The sequence below is a fragment of the Notothenia rossii genome, assembly GCF_949606895.1.
Source record: "Notothenia rossii genome assembly, chromosome: 1".
NCBI lineage: Eukaryota > Metazoa > Chordata > Actinopteri > Perciformes > Nototheniidae > Notothenia > Notothenia rossii.
In genome coordinates, this window is record NC_136912.1 from 12,575,060 (window position 1) to 12,591,662 (window position 16,603).

The 16,603-nt window shown below is 39.4% G+C and overlaps 1 protein-coding gene and 1 long non-coding RNA gene across 9 annotated transcripts; one reads left to right on the forward strand and one right to left on the reverse strand.

Moving 5' to 3' along the window:
- The first annotated feature begins 132 nt into the window (after positions 1 to 132).
- On the forward strand, positions 133 to 5,240 carry LOC307016346. Its single transcript, XR_013801781.1, has 3 exons — positions 133 to 219; positions 972 to 1,033; positions 1,130 to 5,240. It is a non-coding gene; the product is annotated as an uncharacterized lncRNA (long non-coding RNA).
- Positions 5,241 to 5,332: 92 nt separating this feature from the next.
- On the reverse strand, positions 5,333 to 15,356 carry g3bp2a (G3BP stress granule assembly factor 2a). 8 transcript variants are annotated; one of them, XM_079645228.1, is made up of 13 exons: positions 15,189 to 15,356; positions 13,345 to 13,463; positions 13,181 to 13,262; positions 12,604 to 12,822; positions 12,227 to 12,317; positions 11,996 to 12,101; positions 11,685 to 11,865; positions 10,960 to 11,061; positions 9,168 to 9,270; positions 9,008 to 9,067; positions 8,698 to 8,829; positions 7,121 to 7,248; positions 5,333 to 5,739 (listed from the first exon to the last, which is right to left on the reverse strand). In XM_079645228.1, the coding sequence occupies exons 2-13, from the start codon at positions 13,437 to 13,439 to the stop codon at positions 5,467 to 5,469; spliced, it is 1,572 nt and encodes a 523-aa protein (XP_079501354.1). In that variant the 5' UTR covers positions 13,440 to 13,463; positions 15,189 to 15,356; the 3' UTR covers positions 5,333 to 5,466. The 8 variants fall into 8 exon arrangements, with proteins under 8 accessions (XP_079501354.1, XP_079501355.1, XP_079501357.1 ...); XM_079645229.1 differs by having other exon boundaries at positions 7,130 to 7,248; positions 15,189 to 15,355; XM_079645231.1 differs by having other exon boundaries at positions 7,130 to 7,248; positions 12,649 to 12,822; positions 15,189 to 15,354.
- Positions 15,357 to 16,603: the final 1,247 nt, after the last annotated feature.

Genomic DNA, 16,603 nt, shown 5'->3' on the forward strand with positions numbered 1-16,603 from the left:
GACTGTTGATAAAATTATTCAATCCAGTATGATTGCATACATGATCATTACAGTATAACAGAGTGTGACACAATACCTCAGTCATAAAACTAATGCATTACAAAAACAAATAATGTGTCACCCCTATCTATAAAGAGGATTCTCAGAGGTTCAGCAGGAAATAACTTTCCATAACAGCAGCCCTGACTCTTCTTCTGTGCTCCCTGATACACGACACAGGTAGGATTTATTAAGACATCATTCTTTAATTCAAACTTACATAACATATACGTTTGGGCTGTAACCCTGAGGACGTTTCCTTGAATAGAAGATTTATTAAACAGATAGTAAACATATTCAACGTGAATTTGGGATTTGATTGACTAGACTACTCGTATCTGGTGATTCTTTCTGTATTTTTTTGTATTTGGTTGTGGAGTAATAGTGGTAGTACATAGTAGTAGTAGTAGTAGTAGTAGTAGTAGTAGTAGTACATCTGTGTATGCAGGCTCCAGCATTTTTAGGCAAAATATATATGATATTATAAAAAAAATGTATTAGACTCATGACATTAGTGCTGTTAAAATCCTGGCAATGGACTTTTATTTCATAATATTATGAAATAGTGAAATCTTCTTTTGAAGATCCTTAGGTGAATTTGATTGATTTAATCCTTTTTAGGTGATTTTTCTGTACTTTTTTGTATTTGGGTTTGGAGTACACATTATACATTTGTGTTAGACTCCAAAATATATTTTGCATTTGTACATTTAGTTCTAGCTTTAATCTTTTTTAAACAGAATGTATGAAATGTATGTTTTATTGTATTAACAGTTAACCAATTAAATACATTGTTGAGTTCATCCAAATCAATTTGATTGATGTATATTTTTTAGACTCATGAGATCAGTGTTGCTCAAATCCTGGCAGTATCCCTTAATTTAGCAATATTATGAAATAGTGACCTTTTCTTTGGAAATCTTTTCCTCAAGTCCCTGTTTAGATAGACTTGCCAACTATCGCCAAGGAGCTACACCAAATGACCATCAACAAGGTATGACATGAATTCAGTTCTCAGCGCTTTGATTTCAGATCCTGTAGTGAATGTGATTGACTTGATTCCTAATGATCATATTTTCCTTTGTGAAAGATGTTTTGGCTACTCTGCAAAGAAATGAGGACCCACCATGGCGGTTCCTTGGGGAGTCTTTGAACCCAGCACCTCCACCTCCAAACTATGTCAAGGTACTAGAACAAGACCCCCGTCCTCCTCCAGCTAATGCCTTCTACCAGCAGCACATGATGCCTTACTACGTCCTCCAGTATCCAGGCAGAGGAGGGTCTTATGCTTATGGTCAACGTGCAACTGACCCCAGGTATATTCAAGCAGGAGGTCAGCTTCTTCCACACTCAGCTTCCCTCCCGGTTTCTCAATATCAACTCCCCCCAGTGGTCCCTCAGAGCAATCCAAAAGGAGATCAGAGACCTCCCATCCAGGCTCAGAAGTTTCATTCTTCATCCAGTGAATCTTCATCCAAAAGTGACGGAGACTGAGCGGGTGCTGCTGGATGAGACAGCTTCAATCCTTTGAATATAACAATTGTGTAAATGAATAACTGTATTTACACAAATGCATGCAGTCGTTTGTTTTCATCTGAAGGGAGCAATGTGGAGGTTTCCTGTTTCTGTTCTATATTTAGTGTTACTTACCCAAAAGGGATTGTGTCTAAAATTGCATCTTAAATGCATTTCCTTATTCCTAAAAACAAGCTGATTTTGAATACATTTAATAAAAATAATTGATAAAAGTTTGCTTCCATGTTCTTGGTTGTCTTCTTCGTGTTTCCTTTGTTGGCACATTACAGCACATCGTGACATACCACCACCTGTAGATTAGTTTATTACACCATCGGCGTGGATGTAGCAAAAGAGAACAACAGAGACTCACAAATGAAATAGGAGTAGGATTTTCCTGAGAGCAAACAAAATGATATCCTCTCGGTCATCACTAATGGCCAAAAGGTGTGGCGGTGTCAGTTCCAGTAAAGACTCTGGGCTCACTTAATGTTTTCTGGATGTTTCTGGGAGTCAAGCTGTATAATAAACACGGATCAAAAAGGAACATTACAATAAGGGATGAGACAGAAAAACAAAAGGACACTCCAATATAATTTAATAACGCATTTCCACTACATCAGGTGACTTGGTAGTGACATACAAAAAGAAACCAATACATTACGACTTTTATTCCTTAGTATAAGTCAAGCCTGAAAAGCGTCTAAACTACAAATCCGACAACATATTTTAAACTCTACACCATGTTTGTAAGACAGAACTTGAGCTTTAAATGTGGTCTCCAAACTCCAAAGCAAGATTTTATCTAGTCCTGAGAAAGCTTTTTCAAAAGCCCCAAAACACTTAATACAAGGGGCAGAGTGTAAAGACTGTAGGGTGTTCCTTTAATTAGAAATACTAAGTGTAATACTTTCAAAATAACAATCAGGTCACAACCAAAGCTTGCCCCTACTGTTTCAAAGTATTGAAGATAAAAGCTGATTATCTTGTACGTTTTTCTGCACTAAAGGAAGGAGCTGCTTCATACTTCATAATATGATCAGTTTTGTGAAGCTTATTAACAAAAGCAGCAGCGTGTCCTCTCAATTATCTCCGATGCAGGAACCTGTACACATGACAAACGTTGTGAGTGGGGCTGATATCAGTAGTTTATTGTATGTTAAGTCCAACACATTCAAAATTGAAAGAAAAAAAAAGAACAAAAACCAGGAAAAAGATTCTCCACCTGCAACACTTTTGTACGAGCAACAAGTAAAGGGTAAACACAGTACAAATGAAGATGGCAGCCACCTGTTTACCACACCTGCTAAAGCCAAGAAGGTACTTCTATTTCCATTCAAAAAAAGGACTGGAATGATTCACAGAGGATCCATACTGCATTTTCAACCACAGGAACATTAATTGACAGCCTTTTTCGCTTTTGAGGATCCTTTAAAAGATTGGAAAAAGGGTACTTTGTTGAAAACCTCAGTGAAAAAGAAGATCAATCCTCAGATATTTAACCACCACTTTGATGTAAAAAGCACAAATTGGTGTGAAAGCATGATGGCTCTTCTTCGTCACCCTCTTCGTTGACCGTTGCTGTAAAAAGTAGGATTGCAGTGAAGTGCTCAAGTTAAGCAATTACCTGACAAATAAACATTCGGGGCAGAGGCACCCATGAGAAACACTCAAGGATCAAAGAGCAAGGTTTTTCTGTAATAGGTCAAAGACTGATGGTAAGAAATCTCTATTAAACTAATCTCACATCTGAAAATATTTGATTTCGACTACAAAGGGAGAATAGCCGAGTATTACTGTGGCAAATGACATAAAATATGCCATGTCTGTACATCAACTGAGAGCAGATATTTCATGTCACGTCATCGTATTTTTTCTACTGCCAGATGAGAAATTTGGAGAGACTGTATTCCAAATGAGAGATTGTCCCAGAAATGTTGTAAATAGTGCAATACCAGCAGACAAGGAAGACCTCATTCGTATATTTGTCCAGAAAAATGCTACATCGATCACTTCCCAATTCAGTGCAAGATAACAAAAAATAATAAAGTGTGTCATGTTTTCCTGTCCAGCTGAAACCAAAAGGTCTTCCCTCCCTACCAAGTGGTACAAAGGAAATACACTAGAGGGCAAGAGGGGGAAGACAAAGGTGGCGTTTAGATCATTGCCTTGAATGGAAGAAAGAAATGAATAATAAGAAGAACAGGATATGAAAATACAAATGCACTAATAGCTAGAAAAGTGAGCATTATTTGCTAGTCTGTAGGCGGGTTACGGCCAGTCCACCTGCAAAATGGTTGCTTAGGAACGTAGCAGTAACATCATCTGAATTAGATAAATTATTTCCAAACTGCAGACCCTAGGGATGTGTAGAGCTATGACTTCTTAAACCGAGGAACAAACATTTTACTGTCACCATCTTTAATGTACCTTAACCGGGGGGGGGGGGGGTTGTTCTTCAGATGCATCTTTTAACATCTAACAGAACTGGATGCACCTAATGTCCTCTACAGACCCCAGAACAGACACAATACAAACAAATGTACAAAAAACTCACAGCAGATTATCTTAGGTAGTAAAACAGTATGGAAAAATAAACTATGCACCAGAAAGAAAAAAAAACTCAAAAACCTGTGAATGAATACTGCAATGTTTTCCCATCCGCTCCCAAAAAGAAATATAGTTCAAAATGAGCGGCTCCATAACAGGAAGCAGAACGCCTCGAACCGCTAGAGTAAGACTGGAAAAGGTGAAATAGAAGGCACCATTCATGCTTTTACCAAGTTGTGAGAGAAATTAGAAGTATATACAGAACACAAAACATACAGTAAACTATGATTTTAGCTGTACATTTATTCTGTTACTCCGCACTTAGGCAGGGAAGGTGGCATCCGTCTAGTTTCGTGGTGTAGCTGGCAGGGAAAAACATGAAGAAAAAACTAACTTGGAATCAAAATAAAAAAAACAGAGCGAGCCGCCATCATCACAACCACTCTTCTATTGTTCTTCGTTTCTTGTCCCCCCCTCCCCCGAGTTATTTGGTGAAAGTCCAGGATTTAAGCTTTTTCTTTTTTTTTATTATTTTCATTCGATTTATAAATGAGGAAAAATATAATGTAGATTTGCTTTGTCATCTTGTCCATCCAGCAGTAATTGAAGTGTAGTTTTGGGTCAAAAGTGTGAAAGGTTCATTGGTCACAGCGGACAGGCTGTGAGCGAGGCCTGCCCCGGAAAGTCGTGTCGCTTTGAGACAAAACAGGTCTCTCCAGCTGCGTTCCGAGCTTGGATGTCTATGTAATACGACAAAAGTACCCATTAGTGCATATTGATGAGTGCATTATGCAATTTGTAAGCAGTGGTCTCTCAAAAGGAAAAAGTAAAAGGCAAACTTTTCCACTGGAACTGCACACATTTTGCATCTCACTCTTTTCCAACAGTAACGGGCAGAAAACTACCGTATAAAATGTGCAATAGAGGGATTTCATGAAGCAGCGCCTCAGTTAAGTCAAGGCATATAATCTCTTTTCCAAATGATGGGCTGTGTTATCGTAGTTAAAAGTCTCATCAGTCCCTCCTAATGTGGCAGATTGCTCCTGGTTGGTTCGTCTTTTCTTTCACAAATTTACAAATTAAAGTTTGTGAATTCTTGAGATACCCGAAAAGGACGCTCAGCTCACAACTAATAAGCGGAAAAGATTTGTTTGCTTATTTTTGTGCTGTCTATTTCACAAAAGAAAAAAGTTGACAGGCTGTGTCACATTCCAAAGCAAAAGAGGGAACAAAAAAATAAAAAAATAAAACAAAAAAACCAAATATATACGTTTATACATGAAGATTTCTTTTTCTTTAACGAGAGAACGGTTGAAGATGAAGAACGCGGTACTACTTCCACACTGCGGGGTGGTGCTCGTCTCAGCGGCGCTGGGTGGTGAAGCGGCCCTCGCCCTGGCCCCCGGAGCCTCTTCCGGAGCCCATGCCGGGTTTGGGGGCCATGCCGCCTCGGGGTGGGGGTCCCCTCCCGTCGCGCATCATCCCACTCCCCACGATGCCTCTTGACCCTCCGGAGCCCCGGTCGCTGCGCCTCATGTCCCGACGATCGTCTCCTCCACGAGTTTCTCTTTCACGCACCGCCCTCGTCTTTTTCTCCTCCACATTCAGACGCACTTCACCGCGGAACATTATCGGCTGCAGGGAGATAAGCACGGTCAGTATGAACGAAAAAAAAAAAAGACTTAATATTTTCCCCCAATCAATTTCAGAATCCACGTCATTCACTGGTTTGCACACACAACTTTGTCCATCTGTCCCGGACCCCATGTAAGCACTGGGTTGACCTGACAAGTTCTGTGTCCCTGCCAGTGAAATCATTTCAGATTTAAGGCTGTGTTCAGACAAGATTTAGAATGCACCAGTTAAAAAAAAATAAAAAATAAAAAAAGTAGTCCCATCATTCATTTACATTAAGCCACAATGGAGTTTGCAGTTGAGGTGCCAACACAGAAACTTCCCAAAAATTGCGACAAAAACATGAGAAACATATTTAAGATGTTGAATTGTTCATGTCTTTCTTCCGTTTACTTCTTATTTGTAGGAAGTTGCCTTGGATATCGGCGTTTTTATAGTTTTGACAGCTGCTGTTTGGTCTAGGACAGGGCTATTCAATTAGTTTGGAATGGGGGCCGGTTGATGAAAATGATCCAAAGCAAGGGGCCGGGAAAAAGATGGCTTGAAATATGAGCAATCATATTAAGAGCTTCAGATACAGGAAATACTACAACAGCATAGTGGAGTGCATATGTTGTGTTTAATTAAATCAAACAAGATAGACCCAAGGCCTTTATAGATCTAAATGGCAAGTTCAGAACTCAGTAGGCCTACATGTGAAGCTAATTTAACCATCAACATCATTTCATTTGATTTAATTTAGGTGAAATTATCTACAGTAGCTAGTAGGTGGGTTCGAAACCCGAGCCCACCAAAGTTTTCAGGCAATGTCTTCCCCTCTATCTCTCAATTTAACACCCTCTCTGGAATAAAAAGGCACTCTGGCCCAAAAACTTTAAACAAATTAATTTTAAAAAAGTTGATTACTTTTTAACATTATACTGAAAGGGCCAGTAAATATCACCCCGGGGCCGGATTTGGCCCGCGGGCCGCCAATTGAATAGCCCTGGTCTAGGATGTTCTGTGTACAAAGATGACACAGTAAATGAGACCAGTGAGTTTCCAGCAATGCTGCCACAGTGATAGAAAAGAAGAATCAAACTGTCTTAGCGATTGCAAACTGCACTTCTTGATTTATATTTGATCTCAGGTGCAGCAACACCTCGACCCAGCTGCCCATTTTTTCCTTTAACCCAATGCTACAATTGTTCTGAACACAGCCTCATACATTTGTTCACCAGCTGGATTTGTGACAGAAATAACAGAAACAAGAATTATCATTTTAAAAAATCAAGGTGTTTCCGGTGTGTTTATCCCACACCATGTGCCATTATAGATTAGTTGTGTGTCACCAAACCACCACCAGATGAATGAAAGTAGGTAATGAAATTGTGATACATGCCCCTTGTACCTTGGCCCCCAGGATTCTTTGCACGGGATCAGAGTCGTCAAAGACCACAAATCCAAAGTTGGGAAGTTTCCCACCAACGCCCTTGGTGTTTATCCGCAGCTCCACGACATTTCCGTACGCTGCAAGAAAAAGACAAAAAAAGGGAGTTTATTTACAATTGTAAAGATGTGTTTTTCATGTCATGACATTTTGACAAACAGCAACATTTGGGAAAAATAAAATAATTGTAATACTTTTTTTATGAGATTGTGATTACAATTTAGGGACTCGTCATTACTGCATCAATATTCTCATTCAAATATATATTAAAATGGTCATGTGTGAGAAGCTCTGTACCAAAACATTTGTTGTTAAGGCGAGACAGGTGAATAGGGTCATTTTTACTTAAAGATATCCGCTAGAAATGTCTCCAGTTAATTACTTATATTAGGAAAATTGTTTTTTGTATTAGAAGTTTTCTGAAATAGCCTGTTTAAATGTGCAAATGAGCCATAATCACATTAAATATGCGCATATTTTAACACATTTCAGGAACACAAATCTGAACATTGGATAAAGCCAGGTTTAAAATTATTTTTTCATTTTGTAGTCATATTAGAATCTAAGGCTTTTACAGAAGGGATTTTTTCTCTTATAATCACTCCATAAATCAGAAAATACTGTCAACAGCCCTAAAATATCAATTTGCCATGTTTTTAGGTATAAAATGTTATATCATTCAGGCTTTGAATGATATTTGAACAAACCCTTCTGTAAAAGCCTTCATAATATTGATAGGAATATAACTGGAAGGTTTGGTGTATGCAAGTGCTACTGAAGTGGACATTTCTGACTCGGAGTAGGAGAAAAAAACTCATATTGAGTAAAACCCTCCTGTTCTTTGGATGACAGCTTGCGCATCGACGCACTCCGAGAAGGTATTTCATGTTCGGGGTCATTTCTTTTTTGTATTACCTTGCTTCGTGCAAGTGACAATTGTTGTCGTCTGTTCTTTTGTCATTTTCAGATTTAAATTTCCAGCGGAAAGCTAACCAGGAAGTGTTTAAGCACACCACGTGACGCATCTGAACGAATCATGTTGTCAGAAATTGACACCAGCTAATGAGATTTTGTTTCTTGGTTTAAGACCCCTTTGTACTTTCACGATTGGTTACTGATAGAAAGGAAATGACCATATTTGGATCCGGTGAGATTGTGTAGGAGAGACTCAGCTTGCCAACGATATCTCTGTTGACATGGTGCAAACAGCGGTCGCGGTACTTTATGTTACGTTAGAATGCTAACTTTTGGTGAATTTAGGAGAAATCTACAGACGCAAATAGACAAACTATAGTCAAATAAACACCTAAATGTGTATTTTGTACGTTTTCCTTCCAAAAGCCTGAAAGAAAAACATGTTATGGAATCAAAATGGCACAAAATCTCAAAATTGACCAGTGCATGAAAAACGATGTTTTTGCCGTGTCTCGCCTTAAGTCTGTAGACTACAGCTTGTAGGATGTAAATAATTCATATTGAGGTTTTCATTCATTTTGTTGAACGAGACAGTAGTAGTGTAGTAAACATACTCATGAAGAAGTCTTTGAGCTCGCTCTCATCGATGTCATGTGGGAGGTTGCCAACAAAGAGCTGGTGACTGTCAGGGTAACGGACAATTCGCCTGTTGTCCATGTCGCCAGAGTCAGAGTCGCCCCGGCTACCTGCAGGTCAAAACAAACACATTGGCTAACATGAATCATCTGCATCTACATGTAAGAAAGTCAATCACATTATCAGCAAAGTGAAACCCATACCAGGTGGAAGATAACACTGACTAAATAAATTCCCAAAGACAAATCAAGAAACAGGGTTTTAGAAGACGTGACTCAAAGGGTTTACCTTTGTTAACAAAACTCAAGGGTGGTTTCCCCGTTTGTGACTCCGAAGGTGCAACACCATCTAACAGTGAGAGAGACGTGTGTGAGAACAAACCAAATGAACCACTTGAAAAAGAAGACGTGATGAAGGCCTTATTCTGCAGGACAGGTGTTGGCATTACCAGGCCTGGAACCCCGCGGGGGGAACGCCGGTCTGTCACGTGTGCGCTGGTCTCTCGGTCGGATGGGTGCCGTCTGCATCTCCGTCTTTCCATCACCTCTGGCCTGTAGGGGGAGGGGTGTCACACAAAACATTAATAAATCAACCAGAAATCCCTTTCATAATTGCTTCAAAGAAACAGATTGGGTCCACTTGCCTCAGCTGGTTATGTGTTCTATTCTTAAGTCACTTTGCTCCTTTTGTACATGCTTTGAGTAATTATAGTTAGGAATATAACACATTTGTATCCACCCAATTTGGTTGTGAAATCAATCTTTTGTATTTCATAATGGTCTCAAATATACAGGCGAGAAGTGGTTCCTTTGTACAGTGAGTTCCTTTATGTAATGCAAACCCCAATGTTCCTAAACTCCACACCACTCGGAAAATTATTGCACAAAATGCACCCTATGCTGCTTATAGCCACCATGTAGTCATCCATTAAATGTATGATTGAAATACCCGTCGTGGTAGACTTGTATAGTTGTGAAATATTGCTTTGCTCAGGGTACATGCAGGAAACCTGAAGTTAAATGTAAGACCTTTTAAGACCCTTTTTAAGACCCTTTCCATACATTTTAAGACCTCATCGCCACTTCGAGTTTTAACCGGTTACATTGGCGCAACATTTACTATATACAGTATTGATTGTCCTTCCTCCTTATCTTTTAACAACCGGCGTAAACGGACCTTCGCACGCTAGCAAGCAGTGAGCGTGCAATGTCCTGTTCAGATGACGTCAAATTCAACGGGATGCCATAAATAAACTACCGTAATTTTCGGACTATAAGCCGTGCCTTTTTCCCCATTTTTCGACGCTGCGGCTTATATAACGGTGCGGCTAATCTATGGATTTTTACAGCTAACGGCCACTAGGGGACCTCCTAAATCTATGGATTTTACAGGTTACAGTTCACCACCTTTAACTCTATGGGCTCTATGGCCGGTCCGCGCACCCCACCTTTAAGCGGCGGGCTCCAGCAGGAAAAGCTGGAGGCCGGAAAAGAGTGAGACAGGTAGCGAGCAAAAGTAAAAGTGGAACCGAGAGTGGTACGAGAGACAGAACAAGAGCAAGACAGACAGACATTACGAGAGCGACTGGTTGAAAACCACTGCCGGTACGTGCGCTGGGAGCGCACCGTTTACGTTTGAAAGTTGAAAAGTTTGTGTGTCTGAAACGCTATGTGATACAGTACAGTTTACACAGCACAGTACATGTTCTGTAGCTAATATTGCACTAAATGGTAACACTTGAATACGTTACGCAAATATGCAACTTGTTTGTTGAAATGTTAATAAATGGGAGCTTCCTCAAACAGCCATCTCTTTCCCGACAATCCCCTCTTTGCACGAACCCTTACATATGGTAATTAAACATTAAAACACCTGCGGCTTATAGTCCAGTGCGGCTTATATATGTACACATCATTCAATTTAGCTGCTGCGGCTTATATTCAGGTGCGCCTTATAGTCCGAAAATTACGGTACACAGAATCACACCACACACCTACGCAATGATTACATTCAGGCAGACTGTAGAATACAACCTCTTTGGACAATTGATAAACTTATTGAAAACAAACCACAAAATGTAAAACCTTGGAAAATGCCGTTTAATACTTTTTAATAGCCTTAATTGTCGCTACATTTAATTATCAACTTTTAATACTTTTTAAGACCCCGCGGACACCCTGTCTGCTTCACATCTGCTCTGATAGTTCACTTTATTAGTCAAATTCATGATAGATGTTTACCTGTGAGCTTTGACCTTTGACAAGATGGGGGGACATTCCAGAGGACGTTAGAGTGCCGCTGGGTGGCAGGTTTTTACTGGTCACAGAGGCCCATGAGAAAGCCTGGGAAAGAAGCAGTAATGCATTGTTAACAACAATTAACACCTTACTTTAAACTTTGGTGGGTATGTTAATGTCTTCATTGAAACCTCTGTTGGATTGGGAGATAAGCTACAGCAACATTTGTTTGGTGGTTTAAGATATCAGCAGGGCTGACATTGTGGTCAGTAGGGATGGGTACCGAGCCCCGGTATTAAACAGGCCCCGGGGCTGAATTATTAAAGACCGTGGTACCGTTAAGCTCTGACGTTATCGGTAGCCTACAATTCTGTCATCAGATTATTGAATACGATTTTTTGAAACATTGTTTCTTTTGATGTGAAATATTATTAATTTAAATAAAAAGCAATCTTAATTTTGTTCACAATTTGTTTAGTTAGTTTACCTTATAAGTACCGTTAAAAGACCAGATCGATAAGCGGTATCGATAAAAGTAGTAGTACCGTTAAAACCTTAACGATACCCATCCCTAGTGGTCAGTTAGTTGTTGGATATACTGTCTCGCTGGTGTTACTTTCATAAAAAGGTCAAATTTGTTCTTAATACTTTATTTTCAAGGGCAGGAAGTGAATGTGTTTGTGTGAGAGAAAGAAACAGGTGTCGCTCTATCCACACATCAGGCTCACCTTGGGAGGCTCCTGTGTGTTTGGTGGAGACTCCACAGGGGCCGGTGACGGAGCTTTCTCCTCCATCTCTTCCAAAACCTTCTCATCGACTTCAGGCTTGACTTCTTCTACCTTGGGCTCTGGTTCGGGCTCTGGTTCGGGCTCTGGAGCCGGCTCCTCCATGGGCTCCTCTACTCCATTACTACAGAGCACAAATCAACATGAAGTCACTTCCACAGGTAAAATAAGTATAAAAAGCTAAATGCTTTATGTATATTTTAAGGGTAAAACATCCTAATATATATTATGAGATAGTTGAAGCTCTGACGTACGTGACAGGGTGAGGCTCGTAGTAGGTGGTGCTGTTGGGGCTTTCTTGAAGTGGCTCAGGGGACGGCTGCCTCTCCTCCGGCTCCTCTTCAACTTCCTCCTCTGATTCTAAGTGAGAGAAACCAAAACAATTTTCAAATGATTTGCTTTAGTTGCTCATGAGAAACCATGAAAACATTCTTTTTTTTAATTTAAAAAACCCGCTGTGTTTGGGATATTTGTGAACATCTTACCTTCATCAAGCTCCGCTTCAGAGTCGCCAAAGACCTCATCCTCGTAACGGAAGATGTCATTGTGGACGTAGAACTTGTTGGCCACTGAACCCTATAGTGAGAATTTCTAAATCATTAAGAGGGATTTTCTTTAAACTGAACCAATTAGATGTTATTGTTGCCAGACTGTGAAACCAGACTTCACATTTTTTTTCTTTTTGTGACCTATTTCAGTTTAGAAAAAGCAACTGAACTAAAAACTGTAGTAGAGCTAAAGATGCACTGACGGTGACCAGCTGATCAGTCTCATATTTGATTTTTACACACATGGCATGATGCTAGAACATTGCACGTGCAATACATCTTAGGAAATAATTATTTCTTAATTCTCACTCAACTCTCAAATATGTATGGCAACAGTACTCAGAAGCAGAGGGAATCACCTCTGGAGCAAGCACGAAAGTTTGCATGAACTTCCTCATGGGTTGACCGTTGTTGGACAGTTCTCCAAGGACTTGCACCACCACGCCGTCACTCAGTGTGGCATGAGCATCCACGTGTCTGATCTTTGTGTGGCACTCACTGAACTGCAGGGACATGACCTTCTTGTGGATTTCCTAAGAGTTGCAGAGACAAATTGACAAAGAATACAAATTAATTTGGGGAAAGGGAGAATACATCTGTAAAAATAACATTGCATTAGATCATAGAATATCATTCATATTGAGGATTTGCCAGTTAGCAATGTTCTGAGGTAAGTTGGTGTGCTGTTTACATTCACTTTCATTATTAATTGATATATGGTCAATCATGTCACTATTGTTTTCACCAGCAATTATTCTATCTTTAAATTAACTATTTACTGAGTGCTATGATCTACATTTAAAAAATACTAATTGTATCACTGTTATTTGTAATTCTATACAAGACAGAATTTCTTTATGTGAATCTTCATTACTTGGTCATAGCACTTACCGCTTGACCGTAAACTGCTTCTGCAAGCTTCCCACTTGGGTCAAGTCCTCCATGAACATAAGAAGAATTCCTCCCATAAAACCTAATGACACAGATATATGACAGTTAAACAGCAATGCAAACACCTTCAGAGTTAGTGCCTTGCAACTTATTTGGGTAATTACCTGTGCAGGAAGTCTGGTGCCTTATTTAACAGTGTGTAATACTGCCTCACAAACTCCCGCCCTACAAGCAGGGGACTTGGCTTCTCCATCACCATTTCTTTGGTAAACAATATTAAGTGCTGAAACAGAAGAGAGACAAGGGATTAATTGTTATACCGCCATCAAGAACCTCAAACACACACATACACTTGGTTGACATTTTATAAATGCAAATTATTTGAAATATATATATATACAGTCCTGTTAGAAACCCTACATTTCTGAAGGTTATTTATTATTCTATGCATTTAGCATTTGTTCAAGAGGTGTGGACTGCACCTTAAGGTCACTTTGCAGGCTGTAGTAGTGTATGGTGCTGGTTTATTGTATTAGATCATCCATCTGCACTTTTTACAAACCAGTTAGAATAATTGAGCTTCATAAAAGGTTAGATTTGTTTCAGAGCTTAAGTATAAGACTGCATTAGTTATAGTGGGACGCACCAAACGAATTGACAACTGAATGTAGAAGATAATCACATGGACATAAAGCTTTTGACTTCAGCCCATTTTAAGGAAGTTCATACGAGTACTCGTGAACGTTTGCTGATAAACAACATCGATGTTTGGGCAGCCAGAACATGAAGTACGAGAGGTGTTTCACGTCTCCTTTTGAACAGAACGAGGTTATTTGTCTTATTAGGCCCACCGTTCATCCGACCCACATCAATCACATTTAGCAGACGCAAGACAGCTGACTGTTTAGCTAGCTGCCTGGCTAACACAACTGCGCCATCACGTTCATCCAATGAGACAAAAGAGGGAAACCGGCTGTAGTCGGAGAATAAGGAGACTAATGCAGATGTTAAAGTTTGGAAACGGACAAAGAATCGAATTTAACTAAAATGAAAATGCTATATATAAAAAGTATCAATCACATAGGTGTGTTACACACATGTGTGCAGCCCTTTGTAGCTAGGCATACTGTATAAATGAGGCCTTTTCATGTCTATGCTAACAACTATTTCTCACATTTTAATCAGCCCTTTGACATTACAGATGTATAATGTGCATCCCCGTCATAGAAATGATGCACCCACATTGACAGCAAGACAAACGTCCGCTAGACTGTGAAATATAGGAATGAATATATAATCTGAACTACCTGCCTCTTGGCTGTAATCTTGAAATGCTAACGCTAACCCAGTACACAGAACAGCAACGGCAAGCTTGCGACATGCTAGTTAGCTAGCATTAGCATAAGCTAACTTGTGGCGTCGTCGTTTTTCCTTCATCCGGCTGTCACTTTGCCGGAGCACCACATTACTAGAACCACATGGTTATTGTCCGTTTACACAGAAAATTCCACAACTGTCAAGATGTTACTTTGATGACACTTCTGCACACAGAAGTCGGACGCTAATTGCAAGAGAGGGAAAATAAAGCCTTCATAACGATGAGGTGATGTTAGCCATTGTGGTGCACCAAAAAAGCATGTCAATGTTATGCCAATGAGGCAAAAATTTACCAAAAACGACAAACGTATATCTTATTGCATCAAAACCAGGTAATTCAGAGTTACTCAAAGTTTTTAATAAATTACCCTACAGTCAAAACTGAACCATTATCAATGAAACAAGTCGAGGGCTAATGCTAGCTCAAAAAAAACAAAGGAAGGCAAATTTGACTAATTTAACTGACACTCAAAGCTAAATAGCTAAGGTGCGCTATGTATACAGAAGCGACACCTCTAGTTGATAACTTTAAATGAGTACTACCGGTCTGGCGAGCAGTCGTGTTTTCGACCAGACAATGCAGCTAACATTAGCTGGTAGCCTGACAGAGCTTGGAGGATGGCTAACTTACCTTATGAAAGACCTATCTATGTAGACAGAATTATTGTTAATAAATATCTACGAGTGACCAGCTGTACACTGTTCTGGAATATCCCAGGTGTGTATAATGATATTTCCCCTCGTTTGACTACCTAACAGTTTATGATCTCTGCTGTACCAGAGATTGAAGATTTAAAGTGATAGGTTGTATTTATTGTTTCACCCCTGCAATCCGGGGCAGGGAACCCCCATCACAAAGAATCAGCCAATGGACTGTTTACACTAGGCAACATATATTATGACGTCAAACAAATGGCCCCGCCCCCAAAACTTTGTAACGCTGTCCCCAAAAAACACTTGACTCTAGTAAAAGGCTAATGATCATCATTGACATTCGTGTTTATTTATTTATTTTAAATGCCAAGAAGTAGTACTATTAGTTGTTGTGGTATATTTATTTGGTTTTTATTAAACATATTTACAAGAAGAATGTACATACAAAATAAATCCGTGTATCTACCGTCCAATTGTTTTTCTTTATTAAGCACGTAAACGGAAGAACGTTTGAGAGGCTTTTTTGCTTTTTACCTTACTAAATGGTCTGATGGTCATTGGAGCGAGGGGCGGGGCGAAACTCACGGAAGTGATTTCAAAACAAAGCGGTGATAATATTATAAACAAAGGGAAACAAGGTGAATTTAGCGATCACAACGAAAACGGCGTAGATATATATTGAACCGAGAAAATGGATGTTATTAAGGGCTGTAAATATAATAAGCCTGTGTCTAAAATGGACAACATTGTTAGGAGATTTAAACTATACAGCGATTCTGCACTGCGGTCAACTCAGCCTCCTCTCGCGTTTGTTTGTTCAAATCAGCTGCTATATTTGACGAGTGATACAAATATGTTTTACCACAAGTTCTTAAGAAAAGTACTTTTGCTGTGTACTTTGTGAGCAATCCTCTGTCAAAGTCCCCTCCTTAGTAGGCTACATAATGCATGTTTTTCTGCTATATTTGATGAATGATAAAAAATATAATTTTACCATTAGTTCTTAATGAAATTGACACTGTTTGACTTTGTATTAGTTAGCCTACTACTTACAGTACATTGAAGTACTTTTACTGTGTATTTTTTGAGAAATACTCAAAGTCCCCTGCTTAGAACAAAATCAAGCCACTTCTGCTAAGTTTAATGAGGGAATTATTTTTTGTTGCCATTAATTCTTCGTGAGATTGATCCTGTTGGACTCAGTACCACTGAAAATACCCCCTACTATGTAGTACTTTTCCAGTACTACTCTGTCAATGTCCCCTCCTGAGAACAAGAATGCATGTTTCTCTGCTATTTTGAATAAGCGTTAAAAAAAACCTTTCTTCATGAGATTGATATTGTTGGACAGAGTATTTTAAGAGGATGGTAGACTTGATATCAGCAATACTT

Bases quoted from the DNA above. Each gene is read 5' to 3' on its own strand.
- g3bp2a (XM_079645228.1), bottom strand. From the start codon at position 13,439: ATGGTGATGGAGAAGCCAAGTCCCCTGCTTGTAGGGCGGGAGTTTGTG. The intron at 9,068-9,167 runs GTAATGCCAACA...TCTCACTGTTAG, and splicing joins CCCGCGGGGTTCCAGGCCTG to ATGGTGTTGCACCTTCGGAG. The intron at 5,740-7,120 runs GCATGTATCACA...ATCTCCCTGCAG, and splicing joins TGGGGGCCAAGGTACAAGGG to CCGATAATGTTCCGCGGTGA.